This window comes from Puccinia triticina, chromosome 6A (assembly GCF_026914185.1).
Source record: "Puccinia triticina chromosome 6A, complete sequence".
In the NCBI taxonomy this organism is placed as follows: Eukaryota; Fungi; Basidiomycota; class Pucciniomycetes; order Pucciniales; family Pucciniaceae; genus Puccinia; species Puccinia triticina.
The window spans coordinates 2081692-2107397 of NC_070563.1; the positions used below are offsets into that span (position 1 = coordinate 2081692).

The 25706-nt window shown below is 45.7% G+C and overlaps 5 protein-coding genes across 5 annotated transcripts; 3 read left to right on the forward strand and 2 right to left on the reverse strand.

The window, feature by feature from the left end:
• Positions 1 to 5886: 5886 nt before the first annotated feature.
• PtA15_6A273 (uncharacterized protein) lies at positions 5887 to 11318 on the reverse strand (the record flags this gene model as incomplete). Its single annotated transcript, XM_053169961.1, has 29 exons — positions 5887 to 5900; positions 5985 to 6064; positions 6147 to 6176; positions 6292 to 6322; positions 6445 to 6521; positions 6673 to 6851; positions 6939 to 7224; positions 7323 to 7428; positions 7493 to 7636; positions 7707 to 7813; positions 7883 to 7940; positions 8036 to 8089; positions 8152 to 8187; positions 8265 to 8308; positions 8392 to 8511; positions 8588 to 8647; positions 8721 to 8820; positions 8894 to 8938; positions 9006 to 9088; positions 9162 to 9369; positions 9443 to 9472; positions 9586 to 9674; positions 9772 to 9867; positions 9954 to 10275; positions 10346 to 10431; positions 10489 to 10616; positions 10695 to 10844; positions 10972 to 11186; positions 11267 to 11318. The coding sequence occupies 29 exons, from the start codon at positions 11316 to 11318 to the stop codon at positions 5887 to 5889; spliced, it is 3030 nt and encodes a 1009-aa protein (XP_053021200.1).
• A 472-nt stretch (positions 11319 to 11790) lies between these two features.
• On the forward strand, positions 11791 to 13335 carry PtA15_6A274 (uncharacterized protein; the record flags this gene model as incomplete). The annotated part of the gene is made up of 3 exons (XM_053169962.1): positions 11791 to 12063; positions 12264 to 12798; positions 12872 to 13335. The coding sequence occupies 3 exons, from the start codon at positions 11791 to 11793 to the stop codon at positions 13333 to 13335; spliced, it is 1272 nt and encodes a 423-aa protein (XP_053021201.1).
• A 715-nt stretch (positions 13336 to 14050) lies between these two features.
• Positions 14051 to 16187, reverse strand: PtA15_6A275 (uncharacterized protein; the record flags this gene model as incomplete). The annotated part of the gene is made up of 10 exons (XM_053169963.1): positions 14051 to 14245; positions 14333 to 14440; positions 14536 to 14593; positions 14682 to 14771; positions 14874 to 15052; positions 15160 to 15244; positions 15374 to 15400; positions 15627 to 15889; positions 15952 to 15987; positions 16107 to 16187. The coding sequence occupies 10 exons, from the start codon at positions 16185 to 16187 to the stop codon at positions 14051 to 14053; spliced, it is 1122 nt and encodes a 373-aa protein (XP_053021202.1).
• A 673-nt stretch (positions 16188 to 16860) lies between these two features.
• PtA15_6A276 (uncharacterized protein) lies at positions 16861 to 18777 on the forward strand (the record flags this gene model as incomplete). The annotated part of the gene is made up of 6 exons (XM_053169964.1): positions 16861 to 17064; positions 17266 to 17580; positions 17667 to 17762; positions 17830 to 18331; positions 18422 to 18525; positions 18583 to 18777. The coding sequence occupies 6 exons, from the start codon at positions 16861 to 16863 to the stop codon at positions 18775 to 18777; spliced, it is 1416 nt and encodes a 471-aa protein (XP_053021203.1).
• A 2228-nt stretch (positions 18778 to 21005) lies between these two features.
• Positions 21006 to 25182, forward strand: PtA15_6A277 (uncharacterized protein; the record flags this gene model as incomplete). The annotated part of the gene is made up of 8 exons (XM_053169965.1): positions 21006 to 21042; positions 23194 to 23654; positions 23816 to 23983; positions 24068 to 24265; positions 24326 to 24538; positions 24617 to 24709; positions 24828 to 25089; positions 25151 to 25182. The coding sequence occupies 8 exons, from the start codon at positions 21006 to 21008 to the stop codon at positions 25180 to 25182; spliced, it is 1464 nt and encodes a 487-aa protein (XP_053021204.1).
• Between the last annotated feature and the right edge of the window lie 524 nt (positions 25183 to 25706).

A 25706-nucleotide genomic window follows, 5' to 3' on the forward strand; every position in this document is an offset into this window, starting at 1 on the left:
TGCTGACTATACTGTCTTGATTGACTAACAGTAACTTTGAAAATTGCAGGTAGTTGTCAAGCAACTTTATTTCCAAATCCACTACCAACAAACTTTCAGAATTGGCATTGAGGATATGGCTCTGGCGGGTAAAAGTTTTGTCAAGATTGGTTTCCTTTGCCTCAGAGAGCTTCTTGAATTTCAATTTGGTGGGGGGTGCGAACATCCACTTACCTGCCCTCAAACCTACAAGCCAAACAGTTAAATTTTTTGGATTTGTAACAAGAAAATCACCGGAGACTACTCACAATAGCATAGGCCTATTTTTGGACCATTGCAGGAGTCAAAGGTATATATCAACTAGGATTGGTTGGATTGATATTGTAAACAGGCATCTTGGTATCATGCTTGAAGTTTGACGGGTTGGTAGCAAAGATTTGAGGAATACCCACAAAAAAAGCACTGGAATACTTCAAATGGCTGGATGAATAGGATGGAGCCTACCAAATGCCAGGACTGGGAACAGCCTTCCTGTCTGCCTGGGAAAGTGCAAATGATCATGAGGATCTGTATTCCATGATGCAAGGCAAAAACCCAAAAGACAAATCACAGAATGCCATGATTCTGCACAGCAACCAGGACCATCTGTCCAAGCATTTTACAAAACACAATATTTTATTATCTTAAAGTTATCATGTTAATTAAGACGTTTAGTTCTTAATTCTATTACTCTAGACGTGAATTTTTAGAGAGGTTTCTTTATCTTAGACATGTAGCTCTAAAATATTTGTCCTGTTACTGAGACATGTAGTTTCTCAGGTTGTATCTATCTTTCACAGGTGTGAAATTCTAGTCTAGTACTTAGTCTTCTCTGAAATCATTGTAATAAAATTATAGAGTCAGAGCACATTCATCTGTTGACCACCCTCAAGAAGTCATCAACAGATTCAAGTCCCCAGCTCCTCTTTCAAAATTCTCTCCTCTCATACTTGGAAGGCAACAATGGGTCTCAAATTCTAACAAGTACCGCAGATTGATAGTTTTGCCCAAGTTTTGCTCAGAGAGAATTCAAGACCCCAATCCCTCAAAGATATGAAGTACTAAAGAAACATGGCTTGGATTTTGATTTACTTTGCGGAAATTTTGTTGCTTTCTTGACTACAGACTAGAGATAGTGAGTGGACCCGGGTAACCCCGGCAATATTTGGCATAACTAGACACCCGGACTTGGACCTGGCACCCGTAGAGTGGGTACTGGTGGTACCTGTGGCGGCCCGCGGGTATCACGGGTACTGCCTATGTTTCAACCCTCTAGCGGGTGTATGCTGGCTTTGAGGGTGGTGTAAACTCTTGATGACCGGCAATGACTGGTAATCAAGGGTATATATGCCCTCTAAATTTCCAGCTCAAACCGGTATCAAAATAAAAGCATGTTGCCTGATAAGAAGTGGCCCTCTGCCTCCTTTCTAGATAACTCCGGGTATGTATGGTTATTGGCGCTGGGTCTCCACAATGTTCAAACCTCTTCAGCGCTCCGCTATGAGCCTGATATGGTCTGTCTGGTCTACGCAAGAATCAGCCGCTCCGCTCGCACACAGCAAACTCCGCAATCAAATAAGAATGTTGGGTGGTAAAAACTCTCTGTGGTATAGCAATACACAAAAGCTCCACAAGTGTAGTAGTAACTAAAATAATTCCATAAGATGAGTAACATGTAGAATGATAAGACAAATGAGTGAGAGAAAAGCCCCCCAAAAGGTCCCTGTCCCTCCACTTGCATAACTCTGCTCCCAGCCGGCGTCACCTACATCTTTCCTTTTCTGCACTTGCCAAACTCTGCATGAATCACTTCACAGCCTAGAACCTCTCCAACACCTGTTCTCCTGAACCCTCTGACTAGCCACTGGCCCCAGTCTATGCCTGGCGCATCCACCTTGATGCCGTCTGCTTCCACTGCAACAGTTCACCTGGTGCCGGTCCGCACTATTCAGTTGGTCTGTGAGTCCCGCCAGAGTCCTACTCCAACCGTTCTGCTAAGTCCCCGCATCCGGAGCATGGCTTGAATCCCGGTTACCTTGTCCCTGTGACGATTCCCCGGTCCCGCATCTTCACTGTTTGCCAACTTTCCGTGTTCTTTCTTAGCTGTACATCCAAGGTTTTCCCTCAGCCTACATATGAGACGCATAAGCAAACTTGCTTATCATCTGTTTGGATATGTAGACTGAGCATTTGCTCAGCCACCCCACTTCATTTCCACTTGTGCTGCGGTGAGCGGGCATTCTACGCCGCTTGCCTATATAAATCACCACACCGGTCATTGAGAGGGTGTATGTATACCCTCCAGATTCCCGGTAAGATGGACTAAGGGTAAAAACCACATCAGGAGAAGTCACTCATGGGTTCATACTGGAAGAAAAACAAATGCATCATACTTCCAGCAGGTCTCATGATGAGTTACACATGAGAATATACATGAGTTGCAGCTGAACTTACCACTTACACATGACTGACATCAGACAACTTGTTGGACAGAATTATGGCTTGGAACTCTCTGTAGAGTGCCACCAATTCCCCCTGGTGACTAACCTGGCTACTTTTATATTTATGAACCTTGCTGTTGTCCCCTGGGACCCACAGATAATCCCGCTGAGCTATATCAAGGAGGACCCATGACCAAGATGGATGGGAATGGTGGATCTTTAAGGATCTACTTCCCTTTTCTAGAGGTTCCTATGACTGGGGGATAGCTCATCCTCTGGGGTGCACTTTTTACATACTTCTTTCTTGAGTGTGAGTTGCACCAAGTTCCTATACTACTGCGCTCTAATACTTTAGCTTGTAGCTCATTTACTTCATAGCACACTGTTTAATTTGTACTTATATGTTTATATTTATTTATTTATTTGATGAGTATATAGATTGTAATAATATCCTTTTTGATCAATAATATCTCTATGTTTATTATGCTACAGTGGCTCTTGCATAGTAGCCAGCTGACAGTCGCTATACATACCTTCAGTCTCAGGGAAGCTTTCCTGGAAGCTCACATGCCATTTCATGTGAGACAAGAATAGAGACTTTGGTGATATCAAAAGGTGCTCTGATGATCAAAGCATTACTCTTGCACTGTAGGTTGGAAGGTGCTGGGGCCATGAGATGCTGCTTGGTTTTGAGAGACAGTAGGAATATGATGGAGAGGTGTGCAAATACATGCAAAAAAAGCAAAGGAGAAAAGAGATGACCCAGCAGTATTGAAAGAAATGGGAGAGAAAAAATGAGGTGGCTGTGACTATCTCCGCGGGTAGGCATTGTGCTCCCAATTTTGCTCTGGGGTCAATGGCTCTGTTAAAAAGCGGAACTGGAAGTTAGGTAATTGTGCTGTGCATATGATTTGCAGAATGCAGTTGGTTGGACCCAATTGAACAACAATGTATCTGGTAAAAGGAGGCTGCAATATTTTACAAATTGAGCAGCTTCTACAGGGCGGAACTAAGCAAATGGGCAAACTTGCCAAATCCTGTTGGTCGGAACTGAGGGAACAATGATTGTGTCTGATAAAAAGAGGCTGTGGTAGTGTCTGAATTGAGCAGCTCCAATGGGGCGGAACTAAGGAGAGGCAAACTTGCCAAATCCAGTTGGTCAGACCCAATTGAACAATGATTGTATCTGGAAAAAGGATGCTGCAATAGCGTCTGAATTGAGTACCTTATACAGGGTGGAACTGAGGAGATAGGAAAACTTGCCAAATCCAGTCGGATATCTGGTAGAAAGAGGCTGCAAAAGCATCTGAGTTGAGCAACTTCTACAGGGCTGAACTGAGGAGATAAGCAAGCTTGCTGCATCAGGTTGGTTGGAGCCAAAATACATGAATTCAATCAGTTCTTTATTTTTTGAATTGTTGAGTCAAAATGCAATAATTTGCATGACAACCAATTTCAATCGGGTAACATAGCAGCAATAGCATTTTGGAATGTGGTGGGTTGGAGGCAACCAAACAGTGTGAGAATAAATGTTGGGTAGTGTGTAGAAATGGCCACTTCTGCCTTCTTCATGAATTTATATATCCGGACTGAGTGATTATCAATGTCTTTGCTCCGCACTACAACATTCTGCTAGCTTTCAGCACTCCACAATGAGCCTGATATATAGCATAATAATCCGTGAGTGATGAAGCTCTGCACTCCGCAAGCACAAGTCCGCAGCAGCAATCAAGCAAGTAAGCAAAATAAGGGTCACATAAAACTCTTCTAATACTCTAGTACATCCTAGCTTAACAAAGCCACTCAAACAGAGGTTCTGGGGACCCGTGCCAAGCGCTCTCCGTAGGAGAGGCTTACTTTCTATCCCTCAATTTTGGCAGCAGCAGAAGGGATATTCAGTGCAAAAAAATACAACCCTATAAAGTGTAATAAAAACAATAACAGAAAACAGACAGTCTTGTAGCCTTGATAAATGCACAAATTTTGACACCTGTTCCAGCCTCTCAATCCAAAGACTGCAATCCCTAGTGGCAAAAGTGTCCAGTAATCTAGATCAAGGCAGCAAAAAAAAATCCAAACCATGTCTTAAGTTTGGAAGATCCATGTGTGGATCCACATTTGGCCAAAGGGAAGCACAGTGGTGAGCTTAGCTTATGCACAACGGTGGGCCGCTACGCTACACTACGCTACAGGGCCACTTAGCGTTAGCGCAGCGGCAAAAAGCGCCCGCTCATTTTGAGTAGCGTTAGCGTGCTGTTAGCGCCGCCACGCTGCGCTACGTTTCAGCGGCGCTAACAGCGCGCCAATTGTATGTTAGTGTTAGCGCGCCGCTACAGTCACTACGCTACGCTGCGCTACGCTGCGCTACGCTGCGCTACGCTGCGCTACAGCGCTTTTAGCGGAAAAAAAGGCCTTTTTTCAGCTAAAAGCACTGTAGTGCAGCGTAGCGCGCGCTCTTTTGCGCCCTGCGTGTGTAGCGTTAGCGGAATTGCGCGCATCTGCGCTAACGCTACGCTAACAGCTAAATTAGCTGCGCACCCTTTGCGCGTAGCGTTAGCGCAGAAAGGCGCAATTCCGCTAACGCTACGCTAAAAGTTAGCGGAATTCCGCTACGCTACGCCACGCTAACGCTACGGTCGTAGCTGGCCCACCGTTGTTATGCACATACAATGTGACAATTTACATACAACCTAGAAAGCGTGCAGATTTGTTGGTCCACAGGATCTACAAGCAATACAGCCTTGTGAATCCTTGTGCAGATCCATTTCTTGAGAAGTCACTTTTCAAAAATTTATTAAAAATCCATTGATGGAGGTGCTGGTGGTGGAGCTATTAAAAAGTTAAAAAACCTTACAGCCATGTGGTACTTTCTGCTCCCCTATGAAATTGGGGGATAATATGCAAGTCCCTTGCAGGAGGGGCTTTGGAGCCAGCCACAGGGAGCCTCCCACCAGTGGGGCTTGTGTTAAGTTAGAGTACATCCATAAGTTGTAAGTACATTGATGAAAAAGGAAAAAGAGAAGAGAAACTGTGAGCCATCCTCCCCCTTCCTTCTCCCCACGCACGTCCGTCTCCATTCCCATCCTATCCCACAATTCCATGTTTTCCCGCACTAGTCAGGATTTACAAACTCAGATCATCAAGGTGTCAAGATCCTCAAGACTCTCAAGGTTCAAATTCCTCATGACTACAAATCACATCCTCAAGACTCCAAATCACCTCAAGACTTCCTGCTTATTCTCCCCTGTTTCTCTCTACAAGGCAATTTGGGCCGCTTAATATCACCGCCATAGCGTAGCGTAAAAAAGCTAACACTACACTACGCTAGCACAAACTTTAGCGTAGCTGGCACACCACTGCAGTTGCTTGACTTTTTCTTGCAGTGTGGTGACTCAAATTTGGTGGTCCAGGTGCACTATACATACAATCATGGTAAATAATCTACGGTAGAGAAGATTGAGCAGGCAGAAAAGTTGGATTGACGGTCAGAGTTCTGTGGAACGTAATTACCAGTGAACAACATACCAGCTTCGTATAAGCAAGAATCCCCCTCGACCGAATCAATCACCCACTCCGCCAGAACTAATCTGCGTCTCTTCGGGCGACTATTTCATGCATCAATTTTGTGAGGGAAACAGGTAATGAGTTAGTGTGATTCTTAAAATCAATGAGTAAAGTGCTTCTTACTCCTTATCCATCCTAATGAAATCAACACATCTGTAGCGGCAAGAATGAGATGGGTCCAGGTTGGCAAGCAGATTGGTCACAACGAGCACGGCTTCAGTTATTATGCTACTGTTGAGTTCATCTACCAGGATCAACATATAAATACCTGGAGGTATCTGTCTGACTACAAATGATATCTGTACGAATATGCATTTCGCGGTAGCGGTGATAAGACTTCAAGTCAGTTGATCTCAATACATTTTCGCGACAGCTGTGAAAAAAAGTCAGGTCAGTTTGAGAAGAGATCTAAGCAACATACGTGTTGTCTCTGGATCGCTCACGTCCGACACGATTCGACCGCCATTTGCTTTAATCAATCCAGCAATTTCAGCAAATCTATCCACCGTTATCCAATAACAGAATTCAAAATAATTAGAGAATGTTTACAGAATTTAGTGGCAATAACAGGACGAAAGCAGAGGATGCTCCTATCTAATCCATATTGCCCAGGAGCTTTTCAGAGTAGAGTAAGACAGAAACATCTTACAATTTGCTAGATTCACGATCCCCGCCATCTAAAACCGTGTGATCAGTAACGATTGAGCTTTGTAAACGATGAACTATCGGCTTATTATCCAGGTAAAATACAAGCGGATAAAATATTCCTTTTCCGCCTTCCCCCTTTACTTCCGAATCCAGTTCAGTTGCCAATTGCTCCTTTGGCGACTGAAAAAGAAGAGTAGAGATGGCCATTGAGTCAAGAATTTAACGGTTATGAAGAGCAATGTTCGACAGGAGGAATGGAAATCTTACCGATACAACTTGACAACCTGGAGGCTTTCCTGATACAGAAGCGGATGAATCGACCATTGCCTGGGAGAATTGAGGCGAGTCTTCTCGGAGATCGTGGTCACTGACTTCATCTTCGGTGGCACTACCTTCTGACTGAAAATCTTCGCCGACAGTCGTTGCATCTGACTGCGCGTCAGCCGAATCCCCACAGCCCTCCGAGTCATTTTCTTCCTTTACGACCGTCGCGACACTGGTTTGCTCCGATAAAATATTATCATCTAGATTTTGTGCCATGTCGACGACGTATCTACCAGAGCAAGGTCCGGCGAATGAGATTTTCCTCATGATCGGATGCCCCTCCATAATGAACTATTCACATGGCCTCAATGGAGAAATGAAACTGACTTGGGTGCTGTGAGACTAATCCTATAGCCTGCCTCTATTGAATCAAGGACCCACTGTGGGTGGATCAATTGCAGGCCATGTCGAATTGCTTTTTCGGCATCCCAAACTACATGACGGGGAATATTATCTTGAGAATGAGACGAATGGACCGCAAGAAACCGTTGACTTACAATCAGCTCTCCGGGTGATGCAAAAATGCTCTCGATCAGGCGCTGGTCGAGGAATGGTGTGAACGATCTTCCCTCCATTGCGATTCAGCATTACCTCCAGAGCACTTTTACTTTCGGCTGCGTCTTCGAGACCTTGTAGTACCCCTGAAACTCATTCAACCTGCTTTGATTAACACCGTGCGACCATGAGAACTGATTGAAGATGAAAACTGACAAAATATTGCCCCATAAAAGACCTTGTGGGAATCGCTGCGCTTCAAAGGCATGAGTGAAGATGTCGGTTGAGATAGCTGTTCTCGCTTTCTTTTTCTCACATGGCCACTGTCAAAAAGACACGTGCCTTTATTTGTTTTTGCACAAATATCCTGTCGCCAAAATAAAAAGCCGTACCTAAGATTATCGCCGAGCTTGTTTTTGTCCTGCGACTTGTTGGCAATGCCCAAAAGGTCTACGTAGCAAGAACGAGGATGCAGCGAGAGGAAATAAGAATAAATCAGCAGGCTGTGCCGCGTGGTACAACTCATGTTTCGGTTTCTAAATCACCTTCATAAGACATACAATCCCCAATCTCTCTCTCTGGATCGAACCGAATAGATCCTGAAATGTGGAGTTAATTGAGAGCCGCAGGATAAAATCTAGACATTCGAGACGTTACATACTGGGGAACCGGATGGAGAATTGACACCCATGTGCATCTGGCAATTGACAAAAGTAAATTTTCAAATGAGAACCTACTCAAATGACATATATATTAATACCGAAGATGACTCACAAGAAGTGATGATTTCTGTACCTTTGATTGTAAGCAAAAATGAACTAGTTTGTAATATTGAAGAGAAAGGCGGTTTATTGAGTTGAGATTTTAAACTTGTATTTAATAATTGATTCCAAAATCTTACTCTTCCCGGTGCCACCAAACTTCTGGAGCCTGCCCCGAGCCTTTTCCGATGTCCAACCAATCAGGGTTGCGTCCTGACCCCTTCTTATCCCATTTAAACCACTTTCCTTCAAGTTTGGTCCTGTTTCCACATGAATAATAAACAGCTTAGTGGAGAGTTTCAACCCCAGCTGGAGACAGCTCCTCTTAGGGCACACATGATCTGCGTCGACTCGCCAACAGTGAGACCTGATCCTACGCGACAAAGGGTTTTATACCTGAACGAAGACGGTCAATTGTTTTTGAAATTATTGCGGACGTCTGACTGATAAACAAAATGGCGAATTTTACCGGAAAATCCCTTGCGACGGATCGGAATTCTCATTGTCAATTAATGCGACGAGGAAACTTCCAAACGTCCCTCCCTTCTTTCCTCGGCCCCAGAATCCCCCTATCGTTCTCAAAAGAAATCAGTAACGGTATTTGTTTCATTCAAGTTAATTTTCAAAATACGTATAACTCACCAACTGCCAAAACTTCAAAAGTTTCCCCTAATTCATCCATATAATCTACCAGAGTTGAGAGTTTTCAGCCAAGGGTTACAGCAATATGAATGTTTTGTTCCAAGTCATTTACCTGGCTTAACTTTGTACCAATCATCCGTCCGGGCGTTGACCTGATATCTGGAATCGAGTTTCTTAATAATTAATCCTTCGCCGCTGAATGAAAAAAGAACTCATTGAATAGTGTTCCATTTCCACGTTAAAGCGTAAGAGAAATTTGATAACAAACCTTTCTTCCAAAATTTTCTCAAAGCTCGCCTTGATGTCCTGTGTATCTTTACCTCGTACGGAATAGCAAAACTCCAATGAGGTTTCGACCTCCACAAAGACCCTTCCACTTTCCATCACCTTTCGTCTTTCTGATAAAGGCTTGTTGATAAAGCTCGTACCCTCAGCTTTGCCTTTTCCTTTGAGGTACAATATATCAAACACCTTGACTTCAAGCATTATGAAGGCATTGTTTGTTGTCAAAGCAATGATCAACACGGTGAAGAGCTCAAGAAACCTCACACAAGGCGCGTGGTTGCAACGGGTCAGTAGCTAAAACCATCATTGAAAATTAAATATAATGAGTGAAAATAAGCAAAATAAAACATTATGGCGGTAGTGCGAGAACTTGTGCTTTGTAGGTGAAGAAAGAGGCAAAACTCAACAAGACGACTTTAAAGACTTCAAACTCCCAAAGGGGAGAATTCTTTCCTTTTTCGGATCCCACACCAACATTTCGCCGTCCAGTATAACACTGCCATACGAAATGATATGAGTCGAAAGTTTCTGTGAACTTCTTAGGGCTTGGTCACCCAAGGAAAGAAGCGAGACTTGTGGGACTTAGGACATACTCGTCGACCCCTGGTTTGAAAGCACCATGAATGTAACGCGTCAGGCAGCCACTTGTCGGATTGGCTCCGTACAAAGCCGTATAATCTGTACCTTTCCTAAATGATGGTCAATAATTGAACAGTTCAGCTCAACTCCCTTAGCCAATGCGCAATAGACTGCATGGGAAGAAGATTGGACGTACCTCGACCAATATTGGTATTGCTCTCCCCTCTTGTGGAGTTGTATTCGTTCGCCATCCATCTTCTCTTCGATCAAAAACTCGTTGTGCTTTCCTGACAGCATCAACTTGACGATATCTGGTAGATCTTTCGTGCTCCTTTTGGAAAGCATCGGTTTGAACACTTTGAAAGTCTTCAGACCAGCTTCTCTGTCTTTCAGAGGAATCTTGGGGGAATGAAGCGTTTGACAGACAGTCTTAAGGTCCGTACAGATGTTGAATAAATCAAGTGCATCAGGATGAAAAGATCTCAGAACGTTGAGTTCGGTCAGCCCTACTCTGAGATCTGCATCGCAAAACGAGATTCAGTAAGTCGACCGCTGCCGGAAAGCTCAGGGAGCAGAAATGATGAAAACCTTGAAGAATGATTCTGATCAGCCACATATGATCTTTGGGGGTAATATGCTCGAGCCAAACTTTTACTATTTCAAGTCTCTTCGCCCTGCAGTTACGCAGCTAGTCAGTCTTGTTACAGGTTTAATCTGTACAAATAACTTACTCTGAAGTCGTCGCGGCTAATGAATCCAACTGGTTGTTAATATCGTCAATCGAGAGGAGGGTTTTATCGACAGTGGATCGGTTGTCGATCTCCGTATAGAGCACCTTTGTAAAATCACCAACTGAAGACTTAATTGTGAGATTTGATGGAATCAATGACCGGAAATAATTGAAGAAATGATTCATTGATTGAAACCTCGTGCGGACCTCTTTGTTGTTCTCATCAGTCTGTTCACTTTTCCAATTCAAGAGACGTTTTGCGACCGATGACGTTTTCTTGTCCAAGCCTAAAGCGCCACAATACAACTGCCCCAACCTGAATTCTTTCAAAGAGTACATTGGTCGTCCTCTATCAGACTTCAAGTTTTGCAATAATGTTGGAGTTCATGTCAGCGCCTCAGGATTCCTTGTCGCGTTCCCGGTTTGTCGAGGAGAGAAAGAGGTGGAAGCAGGAGCGAACTGAACGCGTCAAAACAAGACAAACCTGTGGTATAAGTAGTCGGATGCATGGATACAAGTCGTTTCCGCAGATCTTGCGCCAATTCTGGAAAAGTGCGGCCAAACATTTTTGACGAAGCTTAGAGAGTTCTGTAGGTTTTTTCGGAGAAGACAACTCATCTAGTACGCGGCATAAGTGATGAAACGGCGGCGAAGGACCAAGAGCTCTTAGTGGATCATCGCCGCAAGGTTCCTCCATCCCTGCACCACCCGGATGAAATTCGTAGCAATATATCAGGCTGCAATACTTCACGCGCGATAAATACGTTTGACAGGCTCACCTGGCTCAAGCTTCGCTTTGCTATCGTCTTCCGACTTCGTGTGGCTTGCCATAGATTCGGATTTCGCAGGTTTTTCTTTTTTGCCGCCCGCTCAAAATGTGGAAAGTCTTCCTCGTTTGGACTGTAGGTACTTCTTCAAAAATCCAGTAAGCCTCTCTCTCACAGTCACACAAAACAGGTACGGGTGGAAAAATCTACCTGGATAAGCTATAGTGCCGTGATCCCCCTTTCACTTCTGTTCCTCTTTGGTGACAAGTTGGGCATGCCCCATGTTTCTCCGTTGAACACAGATTGGTGAATCTTGATAGGGACTGGTCCGTTTCGCACATCAAGGTCCACAGGACGCAAGATGGATCGTGCGGGGCCGCGGGTCGCGCAATACCCCGCTCTAGCTCCGCCAACATACTCCGCGCTACTCCGCGCATTTCAGTGGTGTTGTGCATTATGCATAGCATAGCGGATCACGCTAATCCCAAATTTCCGGTGTCTGGCTTTGACCGCTGCAACACATATGTACTTCGACCATGGGGTTTTCACGGCCACGATACAACCAGAAAGCAAGGCCACACAGGTCAGCACCACAAGAAGAAAACAAGAATCAAAACTCGGGCGGTTACTCCGGGGTCGAATCGGTCGTTGATTATGAAGACCTCAGATCCAGTTCGAAGCCACCTACCATCTCTACTGTCAACCACGCAAGTGAAGATCAGGGAGCTATGTCAAAGAAGAAAAGGAAACGATTCGAAGCTTACGTCCAGAAGAAGTTAAAAAAAGAGCGCAGAAATGAACTCATTCAGGTCGGTGCCTCTCCATTGACATTTCCCCCAATTCGCACCAGCAAACCTGACGGTTTTTGCGAATACTTGTCACTTTAATCGGCCAATCCGTAATCAATCAGGGATTAGAGTTAGCTTTATTCATTTAACCTGAAACATATCGCATGAATAAACCTGGTAATTCAGTAAATTGATGCCTTGGTCTTTATTAATTAAACAAGAAAACACAATCTTCAGTTAAGGACCCTTCGGCATTTATCTCCACCGCCCACCTTTGCTCCTCGTCCGTTGCGAGAACTCAGCGAGAGCTTAAAGCCACAATCGCTGAGGTTGAGACGAGACGTAGAGAACGGGCTCGGGGCCTAATTTCCTCAAAGCAAAAGCTCCGCTCCGGCTATCATAGTCAGAGTGATAATGAAGACGACTCCAAGCCAACCCCCGTCACGAACCCGTTTTCGGGAGCCGTCGAAATTTGCAGTGCTCCATCCGAATCGAAGAACTTGTCAAAAGAAGCATATCCTCAGCCTTCAAAACCTACTGCCTCGCCAACAACAGCACCCCACAAGGTGGTCATCGGCAGCGCACTTGCTTCTGGCGCCATAACCACACACGTCAAGCGCCCTTTGAAAAAGAAAAGAAAACCTAATAGGGCCCCATCGGTTTCTGATGATGACGACGATTCCTTTGATGACTCGGGATCTTCGACTTCTGCCTCAATAGCATCGGATGAACAAGACAATAGAAACTGGTCTGAAAGTCGAATTCTCACCTAAATTGATGCCACCATCCGAAACCAAATTGAAAGTTTTAAGACAATTAATCACATCAGCCTTCACCGATCAAGTCGCGATCAAAACCAGCAAAGTGAAATCTTGTCAGTCCAGCTCCGGAAAGCCGAACGTAAAGAGTCACAATAAAAATCTGGTTGCCTATCGGGCCATTGGGATCGAAGAAGATGTCTTCATCCACCCGAGTTCAGTTCTGTTCGATTCTAGCGTCCATCCGGAACCTCAGTTTATCGTCTTTCAAGAACTTGACCGGACCGAAAAGCGAATCTGGATCAAAGGAATCACTCTAATCAATCCTTCTTGGTTACTCGTCTTGGGTAAATCTCTGTGCACCTTTTCCAACCCGATTGAAAACTCCATCAACAGCAAGATTCCTTCTCGTGCTACAGACACTGAACGCAAATGCATCGTAATTCCCAAGTTTGGTGGACCGACCCTGGACGTTGAGTTAGGCCCAGTTCAAATGACTCAACGCAAAGTCGGTAATCTCTGGGTTTGGGTGTAGTAATCATTTATTTATTTTATATGATGCTTCAAACAATCATTGTTTTTCCTCACCGTGGCTGTCGTCAGCGTTTGAATTATTGTTTGTCTGGCTCTTAATTTTCTGTATTCTGGCACCATGTTCATCAGAAAGAAAAGAAAAAGCTCATAAAATTTTGAACAAACAAGAGTGAGCTGCCGTCCAGTGTCTCACTTGCTGATATAAGTAATTATAAGTAATAGTCCCTATAGTACCAAGACGGCTATATCGAAAACCTGTATGTGATGAAGCCCACTAGAGGAAACCAATTTCTTTCTGGAACATTCCAAATAGATGAAAAAGAAAACCCCAACCCTCAAAAGAAAGATATCACTCTTCCAGAATAGAAATGTTTCCAATAGAAGATGAGAATATAGCTTTCGCAGCCCATGCAAAGAAGATGTTTCATTCATGCATGTATGAGTCATCATTTTTAAAACATCTTGGCCAAAGGGCGGTTCTTTGCAACAAGCTCACATCTTTTGTTCATCACGAACATGTCATTGAGCGGAGTTTACTTTCACTGGAATCCAGACTCGGGTTTCATAGGAGCTGATGCAGTTATTTTTCATCTCTGCACAAAAAAAATGATTCAACATGCACCTGGGGCTTTTGGGCACAAATGAATATCCGAGAAGTAAATGGATAAAGCGCCAGTACGTTGAAAATAAGTGTCTACGGTTACCGTTGGAGTGCGTCATCTTTTTGTAACGAAAGCCTTCAAGTCGTTGGAGCGAGTTGCAGTGAAAGAAGAAGAACTACTACTCGGCTCTTTATTTTTTTCTGATTTATCTTTGCAGCCTACCGTCTCCGTACCATGAAGAAACGTTTCTGCCCAGTCTGAAGATAGCCTGGTGCGCGAGAATCTTGCGGATAAGGGATTCATAGGGATCTGATTGAGACGGCAATGAGCTTGGTCAGGCTTTTTTGAATTTCATGGAGCTGAACTGGCCAAGGAAGAAAGTCGGGGTTCACGTACTTCAATGTTCAGATCGCTGATCGTAAAGCGCCGAGACTTGCGACTTGCGGAGGCTGCTACATCGCTCCCATCCGTACTCCCAACTCGCGTGAGGTTCATAGCCATGAGCTGGACGAAAAAAGGGGATGTAAGTTATTAGCTCTCCGGTGTTTGCTCTGTGAGAGTGTAGGCTCTCCGTTCAACAAGATCAAACAAATCCTTACTAGACATAAGATGTGTAAATTCCCCAAACATAGATCAATGGCAATGTAGGACATATCTCTTATTGATTGACAGAAAACCAAAGAAAATCATGACGTAAGTGTTGGCTGGGCTGGGCGTAGACGCAATCCGATGAATGACTCTCAACTTCTTCATCGCGAAAAGGCCCAACTCGATTTTGCAGAACAAGCCAGCAAAAAAGTGGGTTTGGGGTGCCAGGATGATAAAGCGAGTAAACCTACAAGAAAGCAGAGAGTTTTTGTGAGGATGATTGATTGAACTCACGGCAGCCGTATTCAAACTTCAGGGCGTTAGTGATATCTCTGGAAAGAAAGCTCACAAGTTCTTGGGGATTTCAAACCGGAATTTCAATCGGTTCAACACTCGAAAGAGGAAGAGGTTCAAGATTGAATTCGACGTTGATACAAAGACCAACCAGATCGGGAAGACGTATAAGTTTGAAGGTCGAGAAGGAGTTGTGAAGGGCCCTGTGATTGCTAAAATCTCCATAGTACGACACTGGGTCGATTGATCCAGGTGTTCATGGGGGTTGCAGTATAAGCATCAAAGAAGGTAACACGTTTTTTCCTTGGTCTGACTGATGAAAGAAATTTTCGTGAACGCACAGCACACAAAACCAATTGGGCACAGCTTAAGCAAAGGAGAAGCACTGTGATGACTCGGAACTTCCCATCTGACAACGCGTATAATCTGAAAATAAAATGGCAACATGTTTGGCTTAGCTACCAATTTTGTGGTATCGAATCTGCCTCGAGTGAAAGCCTTGATGGTAAGGCCAGGCTCGACGTATCGGAATGATAAAAGAGCGCGCTAGCTCACCTATAAATCATGATTATCTGGACGCCCCTGTGGTTTGCGAAAGAAAGAAAAGAAAATGTTAGACTATATTGAGCCCAACATGTGTTTGTTGTTAAAAGGAGCTTGCCAGATCAGCGTTCCGCTAAAGAGAGGTGAGGCAGCATAGGGCCAGAGGACGAAACTGCGCTCCAGATTTAGCGGATCGATCAACCAAATCCAGCTGAGGCCAAGAACACGAAGAATTAGTCATACGATACGGAACCATTAGCTGAACTTGATGTAAACCGCCTGCAGAAGCTCAAAGGGGTCGATTAACCCTGCGGGCCGGCTAGCCGCACTCCGCCATCCGAGGAGCGCTGGGTCGAGGGTGACCGCCAGCAGGGCGGTTCCCCGCAAGAAAGAAGCACGTACATCGCATATTGCAGCATTAAGACGTAGCCTGTGGCCACCACGACCAAGCCTGAGACCGCGAGGTGCAGCAGGAGAGGGTGGTGTCTGTGGCACTGCCAGTACCTCTTCGAGGGCAGTAAAAATTCGCTGGAGAATGTTATATAACATGTTTGCGACATTCACACACGCGGTCAAGGGTGCCAACTCACGATGAACAGTCCATAACTGGCGCCTAGAATGATAGTCTGTTGGTTGGATCGGAGATGAGAAGGCGGTAGATGAAAGATCAGTGGTTGCAACGTGACACTGGGGTAAGAGTGAGGATGCTTAGATGAGGTGCTGCTTGGAGTTGAACTGCGCGCACCATCAAGAATGTTCCTATGAAGAAGCTGGTTTTGCCGTCGTCCAAAACAAGAGCATTGGGCGAGTCCATCAAGAAGGTCATTTGTGCGCGTCCGGGTCCTCGCAAGATGCAGGCGGTGTTTGTTTGTTGGGAAGTGTTTGTTTTCTAGTGATAGCCGTTAAGATCAATACTTTTGCGGTTCCACCCCCTCCAAAAAAAAAGCGCGCCCAGAAAAAAAAGACTTACCGCTGAGAGAAGGCTTTAAGTATCGGGTCAGATTGAGGGAGCAGAAGCATTATCTCCCCCCGGGCAGGCTACGTGGTGGGGTATTGTTTAAGCCGCCGGAATAGTAGGCGTTGGGGGTAGATTATCCATCTGTTAGCCAGCACACGGCTGATGTCTTGAGAGGTGTAATGATTTTCATGGGACCAGAAGTTCTATACGTTTTTAGCCGGAGCGAGTGACATAAAAATAGGCGTATTGGACAACTTAATTTTCGTTAGATTCATTTCTCAAGATATCTATCTATTTATTAAATCGTTAGTTGTGTTGGGCTGTTCGCGAAACAACACTGATGCTTGATCAAGACCACTCGTCTGGCTTGTGTAAGCTCGTGTTTGGTAGTTATTCGCTGCTTCGGAGCGGACCGTCGATCCGAACCTGTGGTTTTTGAGGCGTGCAACTTTTCTGTGGAAGCGTCTCCTCCTGGAAGTCTTCCCGCTTCTTGCGAACTCTTCCCGCTTCTTCCCGGCCATCCAACTCGGAGCAGCCCGCCATGGCCGAGCCCACCGCGCCGGCGTCGTCGGTCCAGCAGCTCTTCGACCACCCGCCCCAGCTGCTGCAGCTGCTCGTCGTCTGCGCCGGCCCGCTCCGGCTGCTCGCCACGCTCTGCCAGGCCCTCAGCTGGACCCACCCCCAGGGGCCCTGGCCGTCCTGGATCCTGCTCTTCGCCTTCTGGCTGCTCTGCCACGCCCTGCCCGCCCTCCTCCGCTACGGGATCCCCAACCTGCTCGTCGGCCTCCTCCTCCTCCTCTCCACCGCCACCCGCCACCCCCCAAACACGCCCCAACACACCCATCCCGCCGCCGTCCAGCGCTCCCTCAACCATCTCCAGCTCATCGCAGACCACTACCGCCGTCTCGCACGCCGCCTCGCCCCCGCCCCCGCCACCGCCACCCAGGTCATCACCGCCTGCCTCACCACCCTCCCGCTCTCCGTGCTCGTCGGCCAGCTCGTCCCGCTCCGATCCCTCCTCATCCTCACTGGCTCCGCCCTCATCTTCGCCTCCTCCCCCTGGTTCACTCAGCTCGCCAGCCTCCTCCACAGGGCCCCACTCATCCTCCTCCTCGAAGCCGTCACCGCCGATCTCTTCCTCCATCTCCGCTTCCAGCCGCTCCTCAGATGGACCCAATTCATCAACCCCAACCACCACAAATCTACCATTCTCGCCTCCATATCCACCTCCCTCTCCAACCTCCTCTCCATCAGAAATGACGTCTGTCTTCTCTTCTCTTCTCTCTCTTTCTTTCTTCTTAATTTCCTTCTATCAACTTTCTCATTTATTTATTTTTCCTTTTACAGGCTCATTCGGATGGAGATTCGTCCTTAGATCAGACACAGGAGATCGAATTCTGTCTGACGATATTCGAGAACCAGCGATGGTGGATGGGCCTAGATGTGAGAGATCCCAGGATTCTGAGAAAGTAAACAAAGGATGACTGATGTGGGAGGGTGGAGAGGACAGTGGACGCCGAACCTGCTTCCCCACGAGCGTGCGAACTGGACGGACTCCGAGAACCAACCGGTGTCTCCACCGGGGACGTTCAAGCTTCCAGGGCCACGAGAGTATGAGGGCGTAGAGGGGGGAGTCGCGGTGCGGCGACGGGTGGAGTGGCAGTGGGTGGACTCGGAGTGGAGGATGGTCGACCCCCAGACCGCCCAGGACTTCGTCATCGACGCCGACCCGGCGCCCGGCGGTGGCCACAGCCCTTCGCTTGCCGCCCCGCTACCCGACACCGCCGAGGCCTCTACCTCAGCGTCCAACCCTACGCCCCCACAGAGCCCCGCCCTCTCGCTCCGCAGAGCGCGCAACCGCTCCGCGTCCTCACACATCGACTCGCCCGGAACTTCCTCCACCCTGGACGCGGAGATCGTGCTGGAGTGCTTGCGCAACGCCGGGCTGGGCGCCGGGCTCGTCAGCGGCCCGGCACCCAGCACCTCCCCGGCGTGGGAAGTAGATGCCAACGGTACCCTCCCCTTTCTACTCTACACACATAGAGAGACAGAGAGAGAGACAGGATGCTGATGGCTTGTGCCTTTGTTTTTGGGTTGGGAAGGCTGGCAGTACGGCGATAACCATTGGGAGAAGATGAGCAAGAAGTCGGGCATAGGACGGTACACGCGACGCCGGGCATGGACCCGGAAAGCCCGGCTGCTCTCGGCAACCATCGGCCCCGCCCCGGCCCCGTCTCCGCCTCCCGCGTCTTCCCTGCCGCAGACGCCCTCCCCGGAGACCGTGTTGTCCGACCACCCCGCCCTCGACTCCTCCCCCGCCGCATCCCCCTCCCCCGCTTCTTCTTCCAGCATCATCACGGAGCCGACCTCGACTATCATCCAGCCCCCGCCGTCGGCCGCTTCTACCGCCCTCTCGCTTAACCTTAAGCGCTCCCTCGGCCTCCTCAGACGCAAATAACTACACGCCTCCCCACATCTCCTCGTGCTCGTCTGTCTGTCTGTGTCATTAGATCTCTTCGGTTCGCCGTCTCCCTATCTTGTTGGCATGTTATCTTATAAAGTCTCTGTATCTCTCCATGTCCTCCCCCCAAAAAAAAACAACTGCGAACAGCACTTAGTTTACATGTATTTCTCTTTCTCTCTGTTTTTTTTTTTTTTTCCTTGCGCGCTCGAAATGTAGACATACATATAGATCCGATCCGAGCTCAAGACAAGCAAGTAGTAACAACCCTTATTTCTGTAGTTAGACCCAAGCAGAGACCTGATTAAGAAATCATATATTAGTTGTCTGAGTTCTTTCGAATCTCGCATCTAACAATGACTCATGAATCACGTGACATTATGGCGGATTACAGCGCTCGGACAAGAGTTTCACCTGAGATTAAAGATGACAGGCTGAGATGCGCAAAATAACTGACACAGAATAAGTTTATAATGTCTATAATTAGATGAAAGAATACATCCAAGAGCAAACCATCCAATACAATCAAGAATTTTCAGAAACCATCTGGTATGAGATCTTCAAAATCCACATTGCTATCCCCTAAAGTTTCAATATCATGGATGTAATCTTTTCTTCTCTGTAATTTCTTGCTGCTCTGTGAAATAAAATACTTGAATGGAAACCTGAATTTTCGGAGAACGTTCTAGTTGAGGTTTTTCGTAACTTTCTGAAGACTTGTAGCCTAGATGTTGATGAAAGATTTTGACAAATTCAGGTGATCTCAACCTGCACGCTCAAAAGAAGTATGTAAGTATTTATTCCCTTAATTTGATTAATTGAACTTTTTCAGGAAAATGATATTATGGTACTCACAGTTTCAAGGTAATCCCTGAGAAGAGTTTCTCCTCTATGAATAAAAACAGATTGATAATATCAAACACCAGTTGTTTTGGAGTAACAACAGAATTTTCAATATGTTTATATAAAGGGTGTTGGGAAACTAGCCTATTCACTAGATCCTTGTTATTTTTTCATTGAACTCATCATAAATTGAAAATAGAGCATCCTTCTGTTGCTCAACTTGCTGATTTCCAATTGTAGAAAGATTGGAATCCTTCAATGGATGGACAGAGTTCAATAGATCAATGTATTTCTGTGATGAAAATGATCTTTTGAATGCTTCAAGCTCTTGATTTTCTGTGCTTGAGATGAATGCTTGTCTGGTGGACTTTAAACTTTCTACAAGGTAAACAAAGTTGATTATATCTTCTCCTTTTTTTGTCAGAGCTTTTCATCCATCATAAAATAGGAGCCGTCCAAACATACCAAAATAAGAAAAATTAGCTATCAGTCTTTGAGTAGATAAATTACACGCACCATGTGAAATTTTAATAGAACACCAGTACAAATGTTCAGTCAATTTTCCAATACTTAGGAAATCAGATCTGTAGAAATGTTTCTTGTGAAGGAAATGATGGGAATATTTGACAAACTGTGCCACTGTTTCCTCCTTTAAAAGTATTGATCTTGTGCTTTCACATCTGATAAGTTCATTTTCAAACAAAAAATCAAGCATCCTGAACACATACTCCCAGGCTGTAAGAGTTTTGTCTCCAAAGGTTTGTTTTAGATTGTGATCTTCAAATATGATTTTGTGTAATTATTTATTTTATTCCTTCAAATGCTGAAAGAGTTAATTTTTCTACTATAGATTTTTGTACATCCTCAGGGAGGGAGGGATAATGACTTTGATCCAATTCTCTGTCCAAATCCTGAGATGAATGGTCAAGTATTTCAACTATGGCACTGCTTCCATCAATATTTCCTAACTTCAAAAGCCTCCAACTCTTGAGCTTTCCAATATGCTGCTTTGATTCTTCAAACAGTTTCATTGCCTCAGGCAATTCTTGATGATATTCTTCTCTTTTCTTCTCCAGAAGCCATTGGAATTGTTTCTCAAGTCCTTGTTGATATTTATCAAACTCCTCTGAATAAGTATGGAGCATTTTTACCTTTCCTGCAAATAATAACCATCTTTAATCAATAAGACAATAATTTTTGATCATGGTAATAATTACAAAGAAATGGTAGTACTAGCCTTGATTTAGTTCCCAACTATTTTTCAAACCTATGCTTACAAAAAGCAGGCATTGTGAGACTGAGTCACACAGGAAGCTTTAATGCACTGGAGAAATAACTCACATCTTGCACCAGGTGAAGGACCCTTAACTAGAAAATTTCTGATGGCTGATATCATATTTGTGAAAAAGGCCTTTGATGGTAAGTTTTTGACATCCCCCTCCTGGGAGTATTCTGCATAATTTAGAGCTTTGTGTATGGTGTGTAAGAAGTCAATAGTTTATAAGCAGATAAATTTTCCAGCTTTGTCAGCAATGATTGTTAATAATTGTGCAAGAAAAAAAAATATTCACCACGTAGGCTTAGCCGACCAGAAGTCTTATCCACTCCATTAATTGGGAAATTCCAACATGGGCTCAGAAATTTGGTTGAGGCTGCTGGGATTGAGGTATACCAGATGATGATAAGAAGGAATTGGAATGCAATCATGACTTTTTTGAAGTTTTTTAATCTCAAGATCAAGGAGATGGTGAAGGTGAAGTTGAAAACACTGCAGGGCTGATTTCAAGTAGGGTGAATGCTGTGTACCTCAAAAAGTAGAACATTGTTCCATGTGTTGCATCAATGGAAGTCCTGCTTGAAACAAAGCAAACATACTAACTTGACACAAGTCCCCCTTGGTGGGAGGCTTTCTGTGGGTGGCCGCAAAGTGGCCCGGGGAGGGACTTGTGCACAAAGTCAAAAATTTAGCTGAGAAAGGAATCATGAATGGCTGGAGGAAAAATCTTAGCATCACCCAGCCTCCCCCTCAGCTCCTGCGGACTGGTCCCAGAGTCAATATATACTTCAGAACCTCAGCTTTCAAATGGTGCTGGTCTCATCTCCTTAATCCCAACCGTTTTTCTTGTACTAATCTTTTAAAAATAAAAATAAAACACAAAGAAATGTAAACCAAGGAATTACAACCATCATGCCTTGTGGATATTGGATTCACAAGCCTGCAGATATCTGCAGATCCTACACCTGTAGCCACTCAATTGTTGCAGATAGGATATTCAATTGTGCATATTATCAGAAAATCCAAAATTGGATCTTCAGAGCAATGGAATATCCTTCAGGATTCCTTTGACCTTCAAAACAGGTTCCTTCAATCAGTTTTGGAGTTTATGCCTCAAAAACTTGGGGGAGGGTGCGCATCAGTACTGCTGGGGGGGAGAGTGGTGGCATTGGCGGCATCCCATTTGCACTCCTCTGCCTCTGGCTAACCACTACATAGCAACTCAATCCCGCTTCTAGTGTCACTCAACCCACACTGACTCATCTTTGCCGGTATGTGTTGGTTTCTATTCTATTCTCCCCACTCACTGCGCTCGACAGTATGGGCAACCTGCGAGGCCCTAGCAACTCGACCTGCCCCCCTCCCCCTTTATTTTGTGACTGCAAACGACACAACTCACTGGATCCATGTACAGTGGGTCATCTAATGTTTTTGGCACCACATTTTTGAATGCAGAAGCTCAGGCCACAGCCTTTAACATGTGAGATTGGCTACAGGGGTGGAAAATAAGTTCCTAAGAATGATTATGAAATAAAAAAAAGTAAAAATGAAAAAATGAAAAATGTGGATTTCTTTTAATCCAAGTTTATTAAAGCCAGAGAAACACAGAAACAAAGATCAAGGGTTCCCCCTACAAATCAACCAAATTACAAAAAAAAAATGCAAGGGTTCCCCCTTTCAAAAAAACCAATTACAAAAACAAGCCTTCTAAACACAAAATCCAAACATCACAAACTGGACCCACTATCCATCCCTGTCTAGCAGGGGTTAAAATAGTGGGTGGATGGCCCCCAGCGCGCCGCATTGAAGGCATTATGCAAAGGGGGGCCACCGAGTAGAGCCCCTCAAACTGTGCAAGTGCAACAGCGGAGGGGGTTGAGGACAAACCGCACGCTGGAAGTACAGCGGCAGAGGACGCCTGGGGGATTATCCAAACACAACACCCCCCCTTTTATACACCATCAACCAGCAGTGCCAAGCTCGCCTCAAGCCTTCCCCTTGGATCCCCCCGCATGTATCCTCGACAACAACGCCTCCGCCACGCCGCCGCTGTACATATTTTTGACCCGCAAGGCATTAGCTACATCTCAGATCTTCTGGCCATCCTGGTCAACACATCTGATGTGCGCTACGGGAAGCTGAAATTGACCGCACAATTTGACCTGTTGGGGGCATTGTGGCGCCACCACCATGTTCCTTTGACACCAACGCCACTCCCGCCCAACCACTAACGTCGAACTGCATACTCAACTTTGTCTGTGTTTTTCTCCATGCTGACATCTCTGTCCTTGCAGCTGATAATTCACTCCGCGCAGGCTCTACTACCTCTGATTCGTCCATCCACCATCCTAGCCAGAAGCAGACTGACTACCAACAACAGATGCTGACCTACCACCCTGCCACACACAGTCAACGAAGCAAACAAAGTAATGGAGGTCCTGGCCTGCGTTTGGCGGACGGGCGAGCAACGCGAGATCGGCTACGCCGGCCGTCGGGAACGGCTCCTTTGGCATCGTCTTCAGCGCTCAACTCGTTGTTGGATCCGTCCATCCCTCTGGCAAAGAAGAGGTCGCGATCAAGAAAGTCTTGCAAGATAAACAATTCAAAGTCCGTCGCATCCTTCTCCTCGTTCCCCCCAGACCTGCTCACCTGTATCTATGCACGGCCCCAGAATCGAGAGTTCCGAATTATGAAACTGCTGATCCATCCAAACGTCGTCAATCTACGTGCTTATTTCTATTCGAGTGGAGATAAGGTGAGCCACTCCTATCCAAGCTCCTAGAGTATTGATATTCTTGGTTGCTTACATCACCTCCAGATCATACACAAAGAGATCCTTGACCTGGTCCGTCCCATCCCCTCATCCAGCCCATCATCATCATTGTTCACTAATTCCCCGGCACTCGGGACAACCAGAAACCGGACGAAAGCATCAGATCGATCACCACCGACCCGGTCGATCAGACCTATTGGCTCTATTCGGAACAATCCATATTCGAGCTGGTCGTCAAAAATGAAGGCCGAGATATCTGGAAGGTCTATCTAGCCCGCAAAGATTGCGAGAAAGCGTTGAGTCATGTGGATGTAAGCAGGCCAAAAAATCCCAGTCCCTGGCTGGCGAGAGAGAGAGAGAGAGTGAGACAAGCTGACCTAGGATTTCGATTACAGATGGCCATCGACCGGGACAAGATCTTGGTCAGCCAGGCCGATCATTACCTCCAAACCGGCAAACACATCTCTGCCGCCCAGATCTATGCCCAGTGCTCAAAGCCCTTCGAGGAGGTCGTCCTGGGCTTCATCGACCGCGGCGAGCGAGATGTACTGCGGTACTATCTTATCAGCCGTCTCGAGCAGCTCAAACGCCAGGTTTGACCCCCATCTCAACTACTACATCCATCTCATTCTGATGAGTGTGTGCTTGTTTAGGATCTGACTCAGCGGATGATGCTGGCGACTTGGTTGACGGAGATCTATTTGGCTAAGATCAACGAACTGGAAGCTCTCGTTGGCGCAGATCCTTCGGCTGCTGATCAGACTGCCAATATCGTCGTCGAGCAACAGCTGATCAAAGACGAACTGCAGCAGTTCTTGAGGACTTACAAAAGTGAGAGCCTTACTTTTTCTCCCGGACGGCGGGGGGTAGTCTCGCTAATCCGGTGAATTGTTTTTTTTTTTGGTTTCCAGGCTGATCTGGACTCCCCATACGATCCTCGGCAGGCAAAGCGCAATGAAGTCTTTTTGAACTTGGTGATTGAGGATGTGCCTGAAACCGTGTACCGGGCCTCCCGCCACTACTCCAAATTAAAGCAGGTCAGTTCCCCAGTCCATGCTCCAGTGTATCAGGCAGCTGGCTCTCATCGCCGACTGATCGCTCTCGCATCGCGTCCAATATGGTCTAATCAATCCGTTGGTACCACTCATGCTTCAGGTCATGCCGATCTTGAACATCAAGCTATACATCTATCAGCTCTTGCAATCGCTAGCCTACATCCACTCGCTTGGAATATGCCATCGAGACATCAAGCCTCAGAATTTGTTATTAAACCCCTCGGCCGGAGTGCTCGAGTTGTATGGTTTTGGATCGGCAAAGATCTTGGTGGCCGGAGAACCGAACGTCAGTTATATATGTTTGAGGTACTACCGAGCACCAGAGCTGATTTTTGGGGCAACCAACTACACCACTAACATTGGTCAGTCCCCACGGTCAATAAGCCCCTCAAGTCTTGTTATAACAGTAAATCTCTCTTATAGTCTCTCCCTCCCTTATTTTTCTGTCCGCGTGATCGATGTCATATCCGCTATTGATCTACCCAAATGTCGGTACAGATATGTTAGGATATTTTTAGTCAATTTTCTCCCTGCATCTTTCAAAGTTGTACTGCTTAACTCATAAGCCAAACCAATGAATTATCATGAGCAGATTTGAACTCAACAAAGCCCCTCTCTTCAGTGGGCATGTGATCTTCCGAAGCAAGCCCATGACAGCCCTTGGCAGGAGGGAATGGTGCTCTACAACACAGGTCTGTTACATTTACCCATGACTTAAACATATCATAAAATAAAATAAAATAAAATAGTTAGCTAATGGTAGACTTGAGGAATAAAAGAATACACTTGACGACAGCAGTTACAGGTTGGTTTCTTCAAATACAGCCTGAAACACATTGTAAGGTATTGTGAAGTATTGTAGAATTGGTGATTTTTTTATTTTATAACAGGAGAAAAAATGAATTATAAGTGATATGCTGCAGGATTAGAAGTAACATGACTGCTAACATGTATAAACAATGTTTTACACACCCAAACA